Genomic DNA, 19,524 nt, shown 5'->3' on the forward strand with positions numbered 1-19,524 from the left:
TCAGGCGTTTTTTGTTTATATGTGTTTTAAAAGGAAAGTCTAGTCACTGAGCCTATCACCTATATCACTACACAAAAATCAAAAGCAGAATCAACTAACACCTTGTTACCAAGGGTAATAATTATACAGGACAATAAAAGTGCACTCAAATTCAAATTGTACATACAAATCAAATCTTAGTCCTCAAAAATACTATTAATTTAAGAACTTCCTGATAGTATTACCATAGTATTTTCACCACTCCTTCCCTGTATCTTGTCCAAATTGCTTAATTATGAAAGGACACACAAATTTAGTAACAGATTTTGTTGCAAGTTGTTTGAACAGACTTGGAATGCTGAAGCCGTTGATTATAGAAACTCAAAAACGAGAAGGGAACCAGCAGGTCAGATTTAAATGCAAGTGGCAAGCACCTGAAAGACTGCATGCACACAAAATGTGGAACATGAGGCACACAAAAAGACAACACGTTCAGATGTAAAGAATATCACCATCATTAGCTCCTTCCTCTGCCTTGGCACTCAGCTCTAGAGGGGAACAAAGCTGAGCAAATTCCTAAGTGTTTAGGCACAATCTGAGAGGCCCCTGTCCTCCAAAACTGCTCATTGCATTTGTTTCCACAAAACTATTAGAAATTTTTTTGTATTTAGTTTATTTGCTAATTCTTGAGGGGAGGGTAGCCAGGGCTTTCGGATGTCACCTAGCATCCTTTTTCTTCCATCTGCTAGAAGTAGGTCAGGAAAGTGCACTGAAGCCTTGATTCCATCTCAGTTTTCTTACCGGGTTGGTAATTACGATGATCTCCCCTTCACTGACGGTCAGCTCGTTGTTTCCAGGCTCAGCAGCAAAATCATACATAACACGAGCCTGAATGTGAAAAAGAACATAGCAGTGAGCCTTCCAGCTTATTTAGAAGATACAATGAAGGAAGTATCAGCACAACTTATTCCTAAGTAGCAGAAATAGTAAGTGGGTTACGGCTGGATGTACAAAGAGCAACTCAGCGTGTAGGAAGCTAACACTTCCTAAATTTGAACTCCAAACTGAACACTAACACAAAGTTTACAAGATTAAAATCTCCTGTGGAGCTTGTTAGAGATGATCATTATTTTCCAGGAGGATTCACAGTTTAAGACTGGCTGTTCTCTGCCATGTCCAGAACTATCTGTACAACTTTTTCCAGGGGAAGAATGAAAGGCTTCTAATTTTAGCAAACAACCCAATTAATTTTTTTTTTTTTTTTTTCCTACAAGACATATTCCAACTCCAATTTGGGTAAAGGGAACTGTTTCATAGAGCAAGCAATTCAGGAAAAGAAAAACAAGTAATTGCAGATGTAAGTAACCACTGCTGTACATAAAAAGTAATACATAAAATTATATTTTGAGACTCTTTGTATACAGGAGGAACTATACAAATGCACAGACAAACAGTGAGAGTAGGCCTGTTATGTATTGGCACGAAGGGGGAAGGAAAAACAAAACCAACCTAATTTTTAAGTGTTCAGACACACAAAGGCTTTACTGTGTACTGACTCTGCTACTACACTACATAAAGAAATGTTATGTTTGAAACACTGACAAAGTTGTCTAACATTTAAAGAACAGTTCTGCTTCTTTATACAAAGAATTGTGACATGGCCTAAGATTATATTCCCAAACATCTTTTCATTGTCTTCTATTAAATTCCTTTCTGATCTAAAAGTAGAGAAAGCTTTCAGGAATTAAAGGGACTATGTTTATTTTCTCACAAACTGTTGAAATGGATGCAGACAGAAACCACATATATTTTCCCCTTGACTCTTAAAGGAATATATAAGCAGAAAGCTAAAACTTTGATTCTGAAGTAGCATATTAGATAAACTTTAAAACCTGACCACAATAAACCCTTCATCTAAGCTTTACTCCCTCCAAAAGAAAATTCATCAACTAGTAGAACTTATAAAAGATAAAAGCCTTATTATTTACACCTCAAGACTTTATATTAGCCAGGTGCCCCAGATGTAATTAATACATGAATTTATCTGATTGATGCCAATACTGAAGTATCAAAGAGCAGCAAAAGGGAAAGCTAGACTACATGTCAGGAAAGGCAAACAGAAAGATTACAGATTTTAACAGACAGTGCTGACAGAACAAAACAATCAATACTCAATACAGATCACATCATCACCCTTGTTTCTCCAGCTCATACAGGACTGAGAGCAGCAGAAAGTTTATTTCAGGAAACACACCAATTTCCCTAGCGCATCTTGAAAGAGGCAAGGCTATGGTCTCATCTTCACCAGTAAGACATATGCCTCAGTTACCTCAGCTCATACAGAAGTGGGCTTTGTTCCTGCAGATTAAAAAACTAAATCCAAGAAAAACAATTTTATAATGGTGTTACTAATAGTGTCCTTCTTGTACTTGGAGGTCAGGGGGAATAAAAAAAAACCCCAAACAAAAACACACATCTAATTGTTTCGGTCATAAAGATGACAGAAAAATCATGATTTCTGTTGAAAGCAAGTTATATGATAGGAAAAAAAATACCAGAAGACAGACATTCACCATCAAGCCTTGCCTGTCTCGAAATTGCAGGTTATGATCCCCACCTAGACATCCCTTCTTCTGACATAAAACCAGAAAAAACACGACTTTCCTCCCCCATTTTAATTTAATAAGTATCACATGGAAATACTTCTGGCTGGTCAAGAGATACTTTAGTTCAGTGTAAATAAAAACAGAGCCAAGAAAAAACACATATGTTGTCATTCAGCTGACAAAGTGTCCTGATTTCAGCTGGGACAGAGTTAATTTTCTTCCTAGTAGCTGGTATAGTGTTATGTCTTGGGTTCAGTATGAGAAGAATGCTGATAACACACTGATGTTTTCAGTTGTTGCTAGGTCATGTTTAGACTAAGTCAAGGATTTTTCAGCTTCTCATGCCCAGCCAGCAAGAAGGCTGGAGGGGCACAAGAAGTTGGGAGGGGACACAGGCAGGGCAGCTGACCCAAACTGGCCAAAGGAATATTCCATACCATGTGATGTCATGCCTAGTATATAAAACTCAGGGGAGTTGGCCTGGGGGGTCGCTGCTCGGGAACTAACTGGGCATTGGTCAGCAGGTGGTGAGCAACTGCATTGTGCATCACTTGTTTTGTATATTCCAATCCTTTTATTATTATTATTGTAATTTTATTATTGTTATTATTATTATTATTATTAGTTTCTTCCTTTCTGTTCTATTAAACTGTTCTTATCTCAACCCACGAGTTTTTACTTTTTCCTTCCAATTGTCTCCCCCATCCTGCTGGGGGGCGGGGGGAGTGAGTGAGTGGCTGCTTGGTGCTTAGTTGCTGGCTGGGGTTACACAAAGCTCATCCTGAACCATGTGCACAACAAATCAAACACTTTGTCTTCTCCACTAGAGAAGCACAACATTGCAGAAGAGTCCCAAGCACTCTGAATGCTTCCTTGCATGAAAGCTTTTCCCTTAGAACTGAGGCTTTCAGCACTTGCAGATTATGCCATGCAAAACCAAGATGAAGATGAGAAAACTGTTTTCAATAATAACACTGAGTGCTTTACTTCCAGCAGAAAATCAGGCCTCCATGCAAATATAAGAATATGCTGCCTTACTTTCCTTAAAAAGTAAACTGAAGAGAAGCAGCATACCTTTTAAAATACAAGAACATTTTAAGTAGGGGTGTAAAAAGCACCACCCTCCAGGCCTTTCCCCCCAACAGTAGTAGGTGGTGTTGAACATGTCCTTTTTACAGCAGATTACCAATACTTATCCAGTTCCTGCAAGTCAATTTAACAATGCTCAGATGGTAGGCATCTGAACCACGGGGAAAGCAGCTTTCTTAACCAGGGAGCCTTCTTAGCCTTCTTCAAGTAGTAGACGGTAGTATTAAATCCTTGCTTTTACTCACAGGAATGATGAGAGCTCGCCAGGACAAGGGCAGATTTTACCAGCCTTCATTTTTGCCTTAGTGCAGTTTAAGAAATTGAAAAGAAAAAAGATTTTCAATACTGCAGGAATGGATAATTACAGAGCATTAAGCATTTGAGGTACATCTGTAACCTGATCCATATATTGATGTCTCAAATACATTCCCCAGATTTTTTTTGCTGGTACTCTTCATTCCATTTGCATTTCTGGGCTCATTTGCCTAGTTTGGGAATTAAGTCCCTAAGAACTCCTGGCAAGTAAGCTTTAACACTACCCTCCTACTGTTGAGATTTAATGGGAAAAATAGTATAAACTCAACCAATTCCAAAGTAAGTGAAACTAAGTGACTAAATGTTTTCCCTCAATTTAATAAGTGTATTGTTAACAATGGAAAACTCTGCCTCTAGCCTTTCCTTGGGCAGAGGCATCAGCCCCAACCCTATTTAAATTTTTGACAATCAGTTCCAAAATACTATAAAAAGGGAAATGGTTTGGTTTTGCAATAAATTTTTTCTACTTACTGGCCACAAATATTACAACCAAGTAGCAGTTGTGGCTTAGATTTAGATCTTTGCCACTTATGCAAAATAGTACGTGGGCATGGAGAAAAGAAGCATTTCACCAGAAGAGGATTTTAGCTCCTGGGCACTGCAATACATGCATCGAATATTAGGTCTAAGGTTATGGACATTTTGAATATTTATAAAATTGGAATCTCTGACAAATTCCAAAGATCACAGAATGAACACCACAAAGGCAACTTCTTCAAAGCACAGGTTTTAAAAAAACAAGACTTGTTACAATAACTGTTGCGCTTCATATTTACTTCTGATCATATGTAAAAGGATCGAACAATCCAAGAACTTCAGGAACTTCAGAGATTCAAACATTTCATTAGTGGAATAATGGCCATTGCTTCATTTACAGAATACTGCAAATCTGCAAACCAAATAAGAATTGCTAATCAATCTATTAGCTATAAGAAAATTAGTTTCTTTTACTGACTGCACTTATTCCCCCCCACTATCTCCCACATCCACCCCCCCTAAGATACAACTGGTTCTGGATTCTGAAGTTGCTTTGTCAGATCCTTTGAGAAAAAGGACTGCTAACCCAAAAGTTTAAACAGATTTCATTGACCAGAAAGCAGACCTGGTCATTGCAGTGTATACCTACTGCCTCCCTTTGCTCAGGTGGCAGCGGAGCTTCCCGCACCTCCACTGGGAGTTTGTAACACATCCTGACGTTCGTCTCATGGTCCCTCGCATGAGAAAAGGCAAGCACTGATTAAGCAGAACCTTGGCACAACCACATGCCAAGGAGGAAAGGGCTCTCTGATCCCCAGCATCTCTGCAGCTCTGGCATATATGGCAGTTCCTCTGGAATGAGAGGGAGAAGGCAGTTTTCTCTACAAGTTGAGAACAGAGGGAAACCAGTAAGAATTTGTCCTTATAAAAGGAAAATGAACTTTTCAGCAGTATGGCTATAGACAATTAGATTCTAATAAGGAGAAGAAAATAGAAAGGAAAACGGTAATTCTCGGTGTTACATCAGCATTTTTTGGAGCTGGTTCTGTCTGCTGTAGTTACACACCTGGACTGCAGCTTCCCCATTTACAGATTTACTGACTTATTACAGCGTGAAGCCTCTCAACTTCTAGAAATTCTAGGCACTGCAATCAATCATTATTACTATCTTTTTAGAATGATAATGGTAATGGTGCCTAAGCATATTAAAACACATGAGATTCTTCACATTGAAAAGCAGCACTTAGATTAGTTAAAGTATTACTCCTCTGCAGACCTAGAGCAGCCTTAGCTTTTCTCCATTACTTACACTTCTGAGTAGCTACCCCCTCTTCTCAAAATATTAAAAACCAAGAGAAAAAAATAACCAAGATCATTTGCCAACTTATTTCTGCAAGCACACATAAGACTATGCAACTGTAACTGTCAGTGTGTCAAGACTCTTAGCATAAATTAAGTGGGAAGGAAGTTGGCTAGCAAAAGTCATTAAAATAAAACTCCAATGAAGGATTGCGTTACCACTACACTAAATTACTAGAAGAGTATCCAAGATCCCTACAGACATCCTGATGGACTCGCTCTTCTGTATTTCCCCCAGAATCTTGAAGGAGGTGATAAAGCAACAGAAGCACCTATTTCTCAGAAGAAGAATCCTTCTGCCTTTTCCAAGATGCTTCACTCAAGAGATGCCAGGCTCAGGTGGAAGAAGAAACTTACCCCCAAGTCTGACAATCCTGATGTGCACAGGCACTCACTTGCCCACATTACAGTTCACCTGCAGCAGGCTAGCTCTTCCATGGAGGAGGACAACGAAAACCACTGTGCATTCCTCACTAGCCACGAGCACACAGACTAACAGCTAATGTACCTCAGTTGTGCTCACAGCAGCTTTCATAATGGCTTCTCTGTCTAAATATCTTTGATAAGAATGATTAACGACCCACATAGAGTGATTACTGGTTTTTGTTTAAGTTCACACTCCTGAAGCAAAATGTTTTTGTAGTGCTGGACTTCCTGATGCAGAACTTCTGTGTTACAATGAAAGTAAGCTTTATACCACGAAAATTGTAGAAGCCACTCAAAAATTGGACACAACCTTGAAAATGCTTTCCCTACGGACAGGACTTCATTGTATTAGAAAGAGCGCTTGTGTTATGCCATAGATTCATCTGTTTCAGCCATGTGTTAAAGTTCAGCTTCTCTTGGACAGCTGGCAGTGGCAGATAGTACAAAGGAAATGTCCATAAAAGGTTCATAGCATGAAATTCCCATAATAAATGCACGCCTGCCTTTTAGTAGTTAGCACTTCAGCAGTTCAGTGCTTCAGCCATCCAGCAGTGCTCTTTTCAAGGGACCGGGATTCACAGATCTAATTTGCTTGGTGCCATTGTCTCAGAAAGGCAACTGCTGTATGTATCACAGCAGCAAGGATGGCAACACCTTTCAGGTTTATGCTTTGCCTCCAGTTTCCTGTCCTATTGTTGGTGGCAGCAGTTCCCAGATTCACAGAAAGAGGATCAAATTCCATATTTCTGTTTTGGAAAGTAAATGGGGCAGATAAATCTTTTCAAAGAAACCTGCATCCCATTAGAGATGCAGAAACCATAATTTTTTTTTTGAGCTAGGACTCTTCTTCACAAGTCAAGTCCTTAAATTTTAAATAGCCTTGACAGTAAGCAGACTTGAACTTTTCTTCTAGGACAGCAGCTTAAGCTTTTAGCTGGAACAAACAACAAAAGGCTTTTGGTCACCTCAAATAACTCCAGTAACATTTCTATTACGAATAAGTTTCAGAAATATTTGCTACAAAAACTGCAGCAGTTAGTACAAATATTCTTCAATATGTCTAGTAAGTGTAAGCCTTTGAAACCAGCTGCTTGTGAAACAATGATAAGCAATATGTTGATCACACCTGGGAGCACAAAACAGTAAAATGCATTTCTGTCTTCCCAGACTTTGTTTTATTCATTCTCTACTACAAGTTTTTTGTATGTGGGTTTGGTTGGGGTTTTTTTGTTGTTTGGTTACGTTTGGAGGGGAGGTTTTTTGGTTGGGGTTTTTTGGGGTGGTTTTGTTTTGGGTTTTTTTTTTTTTCAGAATTGCTTTTCCCACCAATATTGTTTTTAGAAATAAAATATTCATTCTAAAGTGCAGTTCTAAGAGAACAAAATAGAAAAAGCATACCTAGGATACAGGTTGGGATGCCAAGATTAGAGAAATTGAGGAAGCAGAAAGAAAAGAATAAAGACAAAAAACTAGCTGCAAATAAATCAGTTCAGAAATTGGCAGTATCTTTTGATTACATCCAAAAGAATGGGTCAAAATGAAGCATTTAATCTAAAAAAGTGGCAATACTCTGCAAACAAAAGGCAATTACCCTGAGATTATTTTTGTGTTTTCTGTTCTGTACTGTTTGATCTTTCACAGCAATTTGCCCTGTGATTACTGTCTAATATTGTTTTTGAGGTAGTTTACTGCTTAGAACAACTGCAAGACATCTGACTTGTTATCAGCTGAAGAGTCAGCATTAAAGCCCTAGCTGTCTTTATTGCACCAGTGAAGCTACAGAAACCACGTAGGGTAGGCAAGGCTCTAAATGACAGTTTAACCATTGTTTCATTTCACCATTCACAGACTACTTAAGTCGCCATGTTTTAATCAGTGCATCTTTGAAACAACTCTCAAAACATATGCTAAATCCCACTGTGGATATTACCAAGGGTACTGTGAGAAGTTTAAAACAACTGGTGTCCAAAAAGCTCAGAAAAACAGTAAGAAAACTGTTTCAGAAACACAGGCAGGAGCCCCCCACCTCAGAGCACTGAGGACACTACCTTTCTTCCAACAGTGGCCATCATTTAGATAAATTTAACCTTTCCCCCACCCTTTATGCTGAAACCCAAGCTGATCCAAAAGCCAGTAAGTACCCCAAGACTGAAAAGATTTTCACTGCAGCAGGTGCAACATCTGGGGCTACAATTTGACAAAAAATTCCACTTCATTTTAGTCCCTCTGTCACAACTGTATCAGACTGCTAGGCAAAGTGTACATTTGGATAGTCTATGCAGAAATACCAAGCGGCTCTTCAAGTGCCTATGCCTCTCAGCCTGGAAAGGCAGGTGCCTTCTGTGCTGCCTACATTAAAGAAATCTCTGCACATGTTCCTCTCACGGGCATTCCTAAGAGACAAGAAGCAAACAAAAAACTGAAGACAGGAAACATAAGAGGACACTAAGGACACTGTCTTCTCAGACTCCTACAGAAGCCTTACCTTAGGAATTTGAGAGATTATACATTATTCTAGAAACTGCCAGTTAAAGTGATAAAGATTTATTACAAAGAAGACCCCAATGCTTATCTTTTTAACTAATACAGAGCAAATGGAAAAAATGTGTATTGCTTGTATACTGCTATGCATCACTCTTGTGTATGTGCTCAACAACATCTGCCTACATAAAAACTTACTAGCCTGAAGAAACTGAACCATCTCTTCAAATTGATTTTATACTATGATTTTATTAAACAATAAGTAAAAATTAAAATTCACTTGTTTAATAAAAAACTCCCTTTAGAATGACATTTCTTTTCTAACACAATTGTTTTTTGCTTTCAGCATCATCAGAATTAAAACAAACTCATCCAAAAAGTGAAACTAAATTCAGTCAAGAACTCTGCTTCTGGACTAAGAGAGGTCACAATATTCAGGTATCATTACTCCAAGTTCCCTCACTAGCTGTAACTGCTAGATCCTCACATTACTCTACAAATTCACATTAAAAACATGTCTCTTGACCTGCTGGCTCACTTTCTTCTGAGCAATTTTTCAACTCTAAAACAAGTTCAACAGCCTGCAGCTAGTCATTTGAAGTCACCACCACTGACTATAAGTACATTAGAAGCAAATTAAATACAGATAAAAAGGTAAGAAACAAGGACTTGCATCATTTCTCCCTGCTAATAAAACATGCTTGCAGACAGAGGAGACACGGAACAGGGAGCTCCTCTTCAGCCTCAGAAGCTGCATGCGCCTATAATACTTCAGGCAGGTATTTAATTAAGTATTCACACTGGATTAAAAGGCCTACCTCATATTGCAAGAAAATGGTTAACAAAGCATGAAGAGTTTCCAAAAAGCACAAAACACAAAGTTTGAAGTGTTTATAGGGTAAAGGGACAGTATGAAATACTCTATTCCCACCAACACGTGCACTTAAACCACTGGCACTTATAGAATTACAATAAAGGTGTAATAAGCTTACCTTGAAAACATTTCTGTATGATTTTGTTTAAGAAAGAAGTGACTAGGCAAGTTTTCAAGTGTTAAAGAGACTTGGAAATGTTTTCTCTAGTAATAAACACAATGACTTACTAGCCTTTTCAGCAACTCAGGCTTTCCTCAGTGAGGACAGATTAGCTCTTCAGATCTACCACACAGGACTTCACTGTCCTGCTGAAAATCGGCTTTTGGTCAGGCAAGAAGACCTGAACTCTGTTCAGGCTAGCCCACCTCATTTTTGGTTACATACCTTTTTTGATTTACAGAACATGAGCTTCTTTATAGCTGTCTACCTATAAGCAAACATCAGCACACCACAAAATCCACTGAAACACACTCCTGGCCAGCATTACAGGCAGCACGCACACTAGAGAACTTGCATTCAAGTGAATTCCTACTCATCGGGAGGCCCCTTGTTCAGCTCAAGCATCTAAGACTAAAAGTTAGTGATGAACTATGAGGACTAAAATGGTTGGAAGGCTAAGATCTCTTAAAAGTGTTAGAACGTAACAGATCTTAAAATCTTAAGGTATTAAAACAAATTATAGCTTCTTTCCATGCAGGTACAAATCAAGTGGGTAGATAACCACTGCCACAGAGCATGAGAAAAGCAAAGGGAAACTGCGATATTTTCCAGGTTTACAACAGTGCTTAAGAATTTTAAAGTCTGTGGATTATCTATAAGCAGCTCAGTAGTTTTAAAAAGCAGCATTCAAATTCTAATACTTTGAAAAGAACCATCATGCACTATTAAAAGAGGTGCTTGGTTACCTTTTGTGGTGGTCATACAGACTTATTTATGGGGCACTGTCAAACCAAATAACAGAATCCCCATTCACCCAAGCAATACAGAAGCAAGGGAAATTCAGTTGCAGAAATACATGCTAGACGCCCACATGATTTAGAGATGTTTCCAAATACTGACTCAGATACTCCTGTGAATCACATCTGAGCTTTCAGTTGAGTTAAGCACCTGAAATTTTTTTCTTGTTTAAAACATTACTTACAAACCAGTTATCAGTTATTAACAATGTACTGCAAAACTTTTAACCATGAGTGAGGAGCTCCAATGATATATGAGAAGACCTTTTTCAGAATCAATTGACTGCACTGCTCCAAGTGCTCAGAGTTCCCCGTATTTTCCTTTCTGAATACCAACCTATTCCAGGTCCCCAAACAGACTGGGGACTAAACAATTTCTAATTCGAGAAGATTAACTCCAGTTAGACCAGGACATACAACTGCAGCAAGCACAGCATGAGTTTGTATTTACGGATGTTAGGCAGGATGCATTTATCTCAAGCATGATTAAAATCTCTGCCTAGATTAATCATTACTGTGTCTCTGAAATCAAACTGCAATGCTTGCAACTGTTTGCTGAACCAATATTTAACTGTGTGTTTCAGAAGTCTGCCATGCCAAGTCCTCTGATGTTTGCCTGAAACTTTAGGGCAATCACTACTGTACCCTCACAGTCCTGTCCCAAATAACAAAGCCAGTAAGAGGTAAAGGTTTCAGAAAAAGCCTGCAGCATTCACCAGAAAAATTGCCACATTGTGACCTACTCATTAATACAGCTTGTAGTCACACAATAGTACTGCCTCTGTGAGAGCGGAGATTAGAAAAAGCACTAATTATCCCAAGAATTGGAGAGGCACAAAGTTTCAGCTAAGGTTCTCTAATGAACTTCAAGCCTTTTCAGACTCACCACACTATTACAGGTTGTGCATTTCAATGTACCAGCTGTACAGGCCAGTCTAGAAGCAAATGCAGAACTAGCGAAGCAAACTACCTGCATGTTAAAATGATGCTACTTGAAATAAAACTTGACCCGTAAAATATAGAATGGAATAGTTGTACCACATTGAAGTCCCAAACACTGGTAATATTAATAGGAAAACAAGTGCTCAATAGCATGCTAACTGAAGACAGCTGGGAAGGAATCTAAAATGGAGCAGAACAGATCCTCAACACTGAATTCTGCTAAATTCTCTGTTACTTGAGTAACCAACATTAAATGTTTTGGGATCTCTTAATCCTTTTTAGAAACACCACTTTATGAAATCCCAATAACTGAACCATTTCTATGTTTTATTTTATGAAGACAAGTGAGGAAACTATTATACCAACATAAATGTATTACCATTATATCATATGAAGCTTCTTTACTCTAGAGGTGGGCAAAGTTTTATGGGTTCTAATGTACCCAAACCTACAGCTATTTTAGGCTTTTCTGTTGACAGTGTAGAAAAGTACAAGACCCTGTAAAGCTACAAACTGGGCATGTTAAACAGCAGCTCAAATAAGCAAAGCTCAGTCATTAAACCTGGCCAGAGAACACCCAGCACTTGAACTGGACATTAGTCACCTGCAGTTTAACGCAGTGTGCACACTAGCAGTAATGCCCTATCCCACTTTAAGTTAAAAAAAAAGTTCTGCCTGGACAGAAGCATTTTTGAGAGAGAGAGAGAGAATGAATGACAGAACTGGATTAAGTCATACAACATTTAAAGTTTCTCCTTTACAAATCTCCATCTTCCATTATCTAGGAAATGTTTTAAACTGGACACCACGCAAACTTTTCTTGTACCAGCAACCTTTACAGTGACAGAAGGCATCAAAGAAGTCAGAGAAGAAAGTTTGAACTTCTGCTTCCTTACAAATTACTAGAAAATTTGGCAGCTTGACAGAATGCGACAGAGCTGTTGATATAAAAATTACAATTCAACAACCATATACAAACTTCGAAGAATATGGTCTAGTTATTTGCAACAAGGAAGATGCTTAATTGTGTATTCCATAAGCAACCATTTTCAGAAGACAAATACAGGGCTATTAAGGGAGAAAATTACAGTACTGCTGAAAGAACTGTGCTGTAACTAGGTAAGCACTAATTACATTATATTATTGTATGGTATTGCAATATTCAATTACTGAATTAAATCTTAACCCCCCAAAAGAATTAACGCAGTGGAGGATATAAAACATTTAAGCTTAATTCTCAGCTCTCATGAAGTTGTAGGACAAGATGAACCACCTCATCAGTCATGGCCTTACTGCTGCACAAAGATGAATTGTATAGGCTCTCCAGGGAATCCCAGGATTTAAATGAGAACTAGCAGGAACAATAGATGTAATAGCCTTATATCAATTGTCTTTCTTTTGGAAACTGCACATATAATCATGACAAAGAAAAAAAAGTCCTCATACAGAAGAGGGAACCAGTTTAAAGCTATCCTAAGAGAATTTTTATAGTTGTTCTTGGAAATTAGCCATTTTGTTGTATCAGCCAGGAAAACAAAACACTTTGCTTGAATTCAACTAGAATCAAGAGGACAACTTATTTTTGCAGTCTCAGAAGGCTGGGAAAAGCAAAGCAAGTCCAAAACCTACTGTGTATAAACAGAGATACCATATGAATACACAAAATAAAAGCACAACAGTTCCCTTGCCAAGGAGGAACAGATGGCAACTCAGAGCAGAAGTCAGTAACACAACGATAAGTCATAAGAAAACGCTTGTCAACCAGTTGTACCCCAGTCCCACTTTTTACAAGAATGGGACTGAATGATTTCACCTGGGCAAGTCCCACTTGCAGAAACCCCAGGTCAGGCATGGCTGCCCGTCCCCAGAAGCAGCTGTTTTGCTTGGACTCCCAAGGGACCTCCCTCAAGCTGCACAGCCTATCTTCCTACCACCTCCTCCTCCTTCCAGCCACCGATTTTGCACATTGGAAACCCCTCCTGTATAGTGGCTTCCTTTAAGGGGCAGGGCCCAGGGGAAGAGCTGCTCTAAAACATAGGAGAAAATTAGAGTTTGTACAGACAAAAAAAAATTGTTCACACGCACAGAGTCGCTGGTTTGACTTTACCCAGCACACTTACTATGAGCACGCACCCTCTTATTAGCAGCACCCAGGATGGCTCACATGCCCTTCATACCATACCATGTCCTGAACGTCCCTTCACAACTACACAACAGCTAGATCAGCCGGCATAAAGGCAGGTCCCTACAAGAAGAGTTGTCCCTCATGCCCTTCTCCTCTTACTGTGGGTCTCACAGAAGACCATCTGTCAAAATTAAATGATCCTGGTCTTAACTGTCTTTTTTTTTTTTTTTTAAACAGAGGTTTCTTACCCATATGAAGCTCAAAGAGAAAGACTACTTCAGAAGAAACAATAAGGCTCAGAACTTAAATTAAATTTTCCAGTAAGCAATATGCACATATTTTTTCTTTTCAGTATCACTTAGAGTTTGCTTATTGGACTACTACAAGATTGCTTTGGCTTTTTAACTTTGTATTACTTGGGGAGCTCCGTTCCAATCATAAATCCCTGAGAAAGCAGGAATACAACAAAAGAAAGTGAAAGGACAAGCTTTGATTTTTGCCCCCTCAGAGAAGTTTAAAGTGAATTTGAATGACCTTGTAATTGTGAAACATGCTTTGAAATATAAGAGGTTTGGCTTTAAATGCTGAACACGACAACAGTTAGTTACTTTAACTAATTCCAGATATCTAAATGTTGATCTGTCCTACTGCAGTGCTGGTTGAAACAAGTCACTCCCACTATTTTACAGTCTCTATTACCTGCTTTTGTAACAGTTTGCAAGACTATTTCCAACACCATCAATGTTGCAATTGCTTGTAAATTTAATACAGGTGGGAACCCATATATTTAAAACAGCAAAGTTCTCCTATCATTTTTCTCTTTTTTAATCTCTGTAAACTCTGAAATTTGCCAAATGTCCTAATCAAATAAGGAGTTTTATAAAAAACAGAAGAATGTGTGGATATTCAATACCTCAGGAGCTCTTTCAAGACCTGAAAATGAGAGAGGTTCTAGAAGACGACGACAATTCACAGAGGAAAACCTTGAAAGAATGGAATAAAATAAACTTTTTTACAAAGCTACAGTTAACTGCAAAGAATTCTTGCCGAAATAATACCAATATATGGAGAGATCCTACCAGAGTGAAAACCTGAATTGCTGAATCTATAGACCAGATGAAGCTTACGACATCTGATACCAGACTTCCTTCTTGTTAGCTACTGTAATCATGTTTTTAAATTATGACCTCTGGTAATGAGTCTCTGATGACTCAATGCCTAGGTGCTTAAAATAACTTTGAAAAACTGAGTCAGAGGAATCATTATCCAAGCATAGCATCATATAGATTCTCACCAGCTCTCCAGCTTCCCAGCACAGAAATGAGAAGCCCTGTGCTAGTAATTGCTGCAATGTAACATAACCCACTTACCACTGAACATTTAAAAGATCATAAGGTCAGACAAAGACAAAAGAAGAGAAAAGCTATATCTTAATACGACTGTATCAGTTCTTGTGCTCATCCTAACATCTCACTCCGTCAATAGGTCACGAATCTGTAGTAAATTTCCATTACCAAACATTTTCACCTTCTCTAGTCATCTCGTTGCCCCTTAAAAAAAAAAAACAAACCGCCAAACCAAAATAATTCAAAAAGTCCCAGGAAATATTTTCACATCTACTTAATTATAGCTTAAAAAAACAAACAACTTTTTGTACAATAAGGCCATAAAAGCAAAATTAAAACTTTACCTAATTAGTTTTGTTCCATCACATCCTACACATATAAATCGACCATGATCTCATTCTTTGTATACAGCTTGCTTTGCTGAATTTAAATAGTGGAACACACTGAATGGATTATGAAGTGATTTGCATAGTAGAAGTTCATCCCAACTCACAGATATATTAAGATTCATTAACTGAATGTTCTCTTAAGATTTGATTTCCTAGAAAAGTCTACTTTCAAAGTTAGGACAATTCAGAAGGCAGACTTGCAGAACGCAAAGTTTGGGTATTTTGGAGGGTTTAGCACAGAGGGATGCTTCACTTCCCAGCTGCAAATCAGAACAAAGAATTGTTTCTGCCTGATTCATAATGCAAACATACAAACAGCTTCGTGACGGTACAAAGGAAAATGTGAGACTTCTTTGGGGGAGCCTTACACTACTAAGAGCAATAGAGAATCAAAAAGAAAGATGAAAGGAAGGATATACACTTCAGAAAAATAATCTTTATTTGAAGTCTAATGTGTTATTTTTCCCTACGTGAAGTTTTCATATACAAGTCATGATCTTCCCTCACCACAACTACAAGAACCATGCTAAATTCAACTATACCTGGTTAGTAACATTCACGAGATAATCCAACATGATCAGATGGACAAAAAAAACCTTGAACAACATTTCCGTATTGTAGAAGTATTGCTAAGCTAAGCTATAACTTCTTTTAAGAATAGAATATTCAGTCTAAGCTTTCATCTCAAGGGACTTCTTCCCACGAAAAAGGGCCCAGTCCTACAAACAGAACCAGGTAAATGAGTTCTTAAAGTAGACAAACTATTGAACAACCAAGAACATAATGGTGGGATACAGGTGCCCCTAAAGTTACAAAGAAAAGTTTGTTGCTATTGACACTAAGAGCGGCCTAACCTGATGAAGTTTATCAATACCTGCCTTGTGAAATACCTAGCTTGTGAAAGTAATGTCACCAACTTCAACAGCGTTACTCCCGTAACTCACGAGTTAATCAGCTCTAGTTCCAACTTCAACTTTTAAATTAAAACCCCCACTGCACATTAGCAGCACAGATTCCAGAACTGTCTTGATGACCAGCATGCATGTAAACTATCAACGTCTCTTAATATCATCACCTCCTTCTGAAATTAGGATTTCACAAATGGCAAAACATCAGCCTTTTTAAAAAAAGGACTTGCCTACATTTTAAAATAATAAATAACTCTAAAAATACACTGAGGTAGGGAGCATGTTATTTAAAAGCCAGCATATCACTTCCTGACATTTCTAGCTCTCCCTATTCAATGAAATTCAAAAACAAAAGAAAGGGCAGGAGTAAAGCTGGGACTTGGCAAACTCTAATGGGGAAAGAAGAGGAAAGGCCAAAGAAGTCACGAAGGAACAAATAGAAGAATGAGAATCTCATCTGCAGCTTTTGCAAGCAACTATCACAGAAACACATTTACAATATTGCATTTTCTTTGTGACTGAGTTTTGAAAATTTTTTTAAGCTTTATTCTTTTAGGCTTAGGCACTTTTTGCCTTCTTTTGTAATGCAGTTAAGAATAAGGAATTAGTAAGCTCAACTTTGTTTCTGAAGAAAGCATCCAAAATAAAATATCTAGCTTAATGCATCAGTTCTTAAACATGGATATGAAATTGTCTACTTCTGAAGTCAGGTTCAGTTAAATTACTGTAAAACTTTGGAAGTTAGCATCTTTTAAACAATCCTTTTGTTTTGTTTTGATTGTTTTTTCACTTGCTTCAGTTTTTAGAGCATGTGACCTTGAGCAAGCCTTTAGGGAATCACAAAATCCACTGTCAAGTTACAGTAAGGATCTAGGCAACCAAAGAACTGCCACCAGAAGTCTCAGATCCTCCATTTCCCATTTATAGTTCCACCCTTCACCATGAAAGTCTCCGCCTTCCCACTTTGCCACCCCACCCAACCTTTTGCATCAGCTCTGAGCAAACTTTCAGCTACTGTAGCTCCCTAGAACTGAAGGAAATGGCCCCACTGTTTCCATTCAGTTAATCTTTTGCTATTTCAGCAATTTACAGTAGCTCAAAGGCAGGCCTGACAAGTGTTGGAGTCACATCCTGGGACGTAAAGGCAGCACAGGATGAGGAACAAGGAAGGAGAAGGAGCAATGGTGACTGCTAGCTCAGCTCACAGCATCAGACTCAGCCTCCACAGGGCCTACAGCCACCCATGACTCATTTCAACAGAGGACTCCCTATGAAGTTGCCAGTTAACAAATATGCTAGGAAGGCATCAGTAAAGGCCTTTCTGCATGAAAATAGTAGTCCTTTCCCCTAAAAGCTTTTATTATTTCAGTCAGAAATCTGCTGAGTTTGAATGGTACAGAGAAGAGCCAGCACATTACACGACTGTAGACCACATCTTCATACTGGAAAACTCTAGGAACTTGATTGCTGTGGTTTATCAAAGTGGGAGGCAAGAAAACTGCCCAAGGTTTTTTACAAGCCAGCTGTGGAAGAAATCCCTATTTCTCCTCCACCCCATGGGAAACCTCACACTTTGATACAAGCAAATCTTGTAGTAAATATTCTAGACAAAAGTATAAAACTGGAAACAGAAGCTGGGCAAATTTAGATTCAAAATAAAGAAGCATCGACAGCGAGAGAATTGATGGTTTAAAAAAAAAAAAAAAAGAAAAAAGACAGACTGGATTTTCCATCACTGAAAGCATTCAAATCAAGACCAAATTTTCCCCCAGCCCTCTTTGGAAAGTATATTCCAGTTTAAACAGGAATTAATTCAGGAAGCGCTAATAGCCCGTGCAGCGCAGGCTACGCCTGACTGTCAGTCGCCCCTACCAGCTATATAGGATGTGACACCATTAAAGTTTGAGAAATTCACACTCCAGATGACTAATTATAGTTTAGTTTTGTTAACATTTTCACATACGATACAAATACACTTTGCATATTTCTTTTAAAAATAGGCTATTTGGGAAGGAATGCAAGCAGAAGGTAAGAAGTTTGTTTACAATTTAAAAAACAAAATTTACTTTCCAAGTGAAATGGTGATTGGTTAGCTGGCTGAGCTCCTAAAAACTGTTTCTTGAGCCAGTTACTCCCTTACACTGTTAAAAAAAATTGTATCCTTTATTATAGCTGACATTTGCACAAGTTTAACAAAATCCAAACCAGGGCAATTTGCAGAGAGCAACCTCCCTCCTGGGTAAAGCTCACAGAAAATAAAGTAAGCTTCTCTTCAGTATTGCTCTCAGTTACTAGCATATCAAAGTAATAACAATAAAATATCAAGTCTTTACTGGCTATCACTTCCCAATTTTAACCTTCAATGGTAAATTACCATAACTTGCAATGTGTGGAATGAAAAAACTTGGACCACCTGATTTCAAGCCAGTCCTGGTTAGGAAGTTAGAAATTATACACCCTTCAGTCTGAGGCCATAATGACTTGAAAAAATTATTTCAAGAAAAGCAAAGTGAAAGTTTCCAAATGTATGAATAAAATGGCTTCATGTGTTTGGCACAGAACGCAGGATCCTATGAGGATATTGCACCTCAAAGTGAGGAGAGAAACAGTGAACTGTTTTAGTACAGTATCTGCTTAGCATACTGTGTATTATGTAGCATATGTGTAGACAGAAGTAATTTTCTTTTTCTTGCTACCTGCAATAGTTAGGTTGATTACATATTAATCATACACACATCCCACAAATCAGTGGAAATGACCAATATTAAAACCAAGTCCATCAACAATATTCTAAAACCTCAACAGAACACAAATTTCACATTAGTACTTCTTTAACTGCCTAACTGATTTTGAAGCCTAAAACCAACTTCTCCCTGCTTCTGAAAAAGTTTACTAAAACATGAGTACCCATCAACTTATATGGCTACAGAGACAGCTACTTATACATTAAATCTGATACATTCAAGATGCAGAATTTCTCCAGTACTGAGAAGCGCAACACAAATAGTGCACTCTATGAGAACCGCCTCAGTAAAAGGAAGTTTTTAAACTGCTGGCCAAGTTCATGGAATCAGGTGACTCAAAGTATTACTTCAAATACCAAAAAAGCCTGCTGCGCTCTTTTGACAACTTACAGATGACATTTACTGGTGGATGTTAACTCACACCTACGCAAGCAGAGATGCTTTCATCAACCAATATAGTAAATAAATATTGTTAATTTAGAAAGAGACCACTTTCAGATAGGATGG

At 38.2% G+C, this 19,524-nt stretch overlaps 1 protein-coding gene across 1 annotated transcript in view; it reads right to left on the bottom strand.

The window, feature by feature from the left end:
* SNX9 (sorting nexin 9) overlaps positions 1-19,524 on the bottom strand; it is a 64,469-nt gene that overhangs the window by 43,961 nt on the left and 984 nt on the right. The window contains exon 2 of the mRNA XM_052784636.1: positions 781-867. Within this exon, the coding sequence (XP_052640596.1) occupies positions 781-867 (87 nt within the window). The remainder of the gene's footprint in view (positions 1-780; positions 868-19,524) is intronic.

Source organism: Harpia harpyja, chromosome 4, assembly GCF_026419915.1.
Source record: "Harpia harpyja isolate bHarHar1 chromosome 4, bHarHar1 primary haplotype, whole genome shotgun sequence".
Classification (NCBI taxonomy): domain Eukaryota; kingdom Metazoa; phylum Chordata; class Aves; order Accipitriformes; family Accipitridae; genus Harpia; species Harpia harpyja.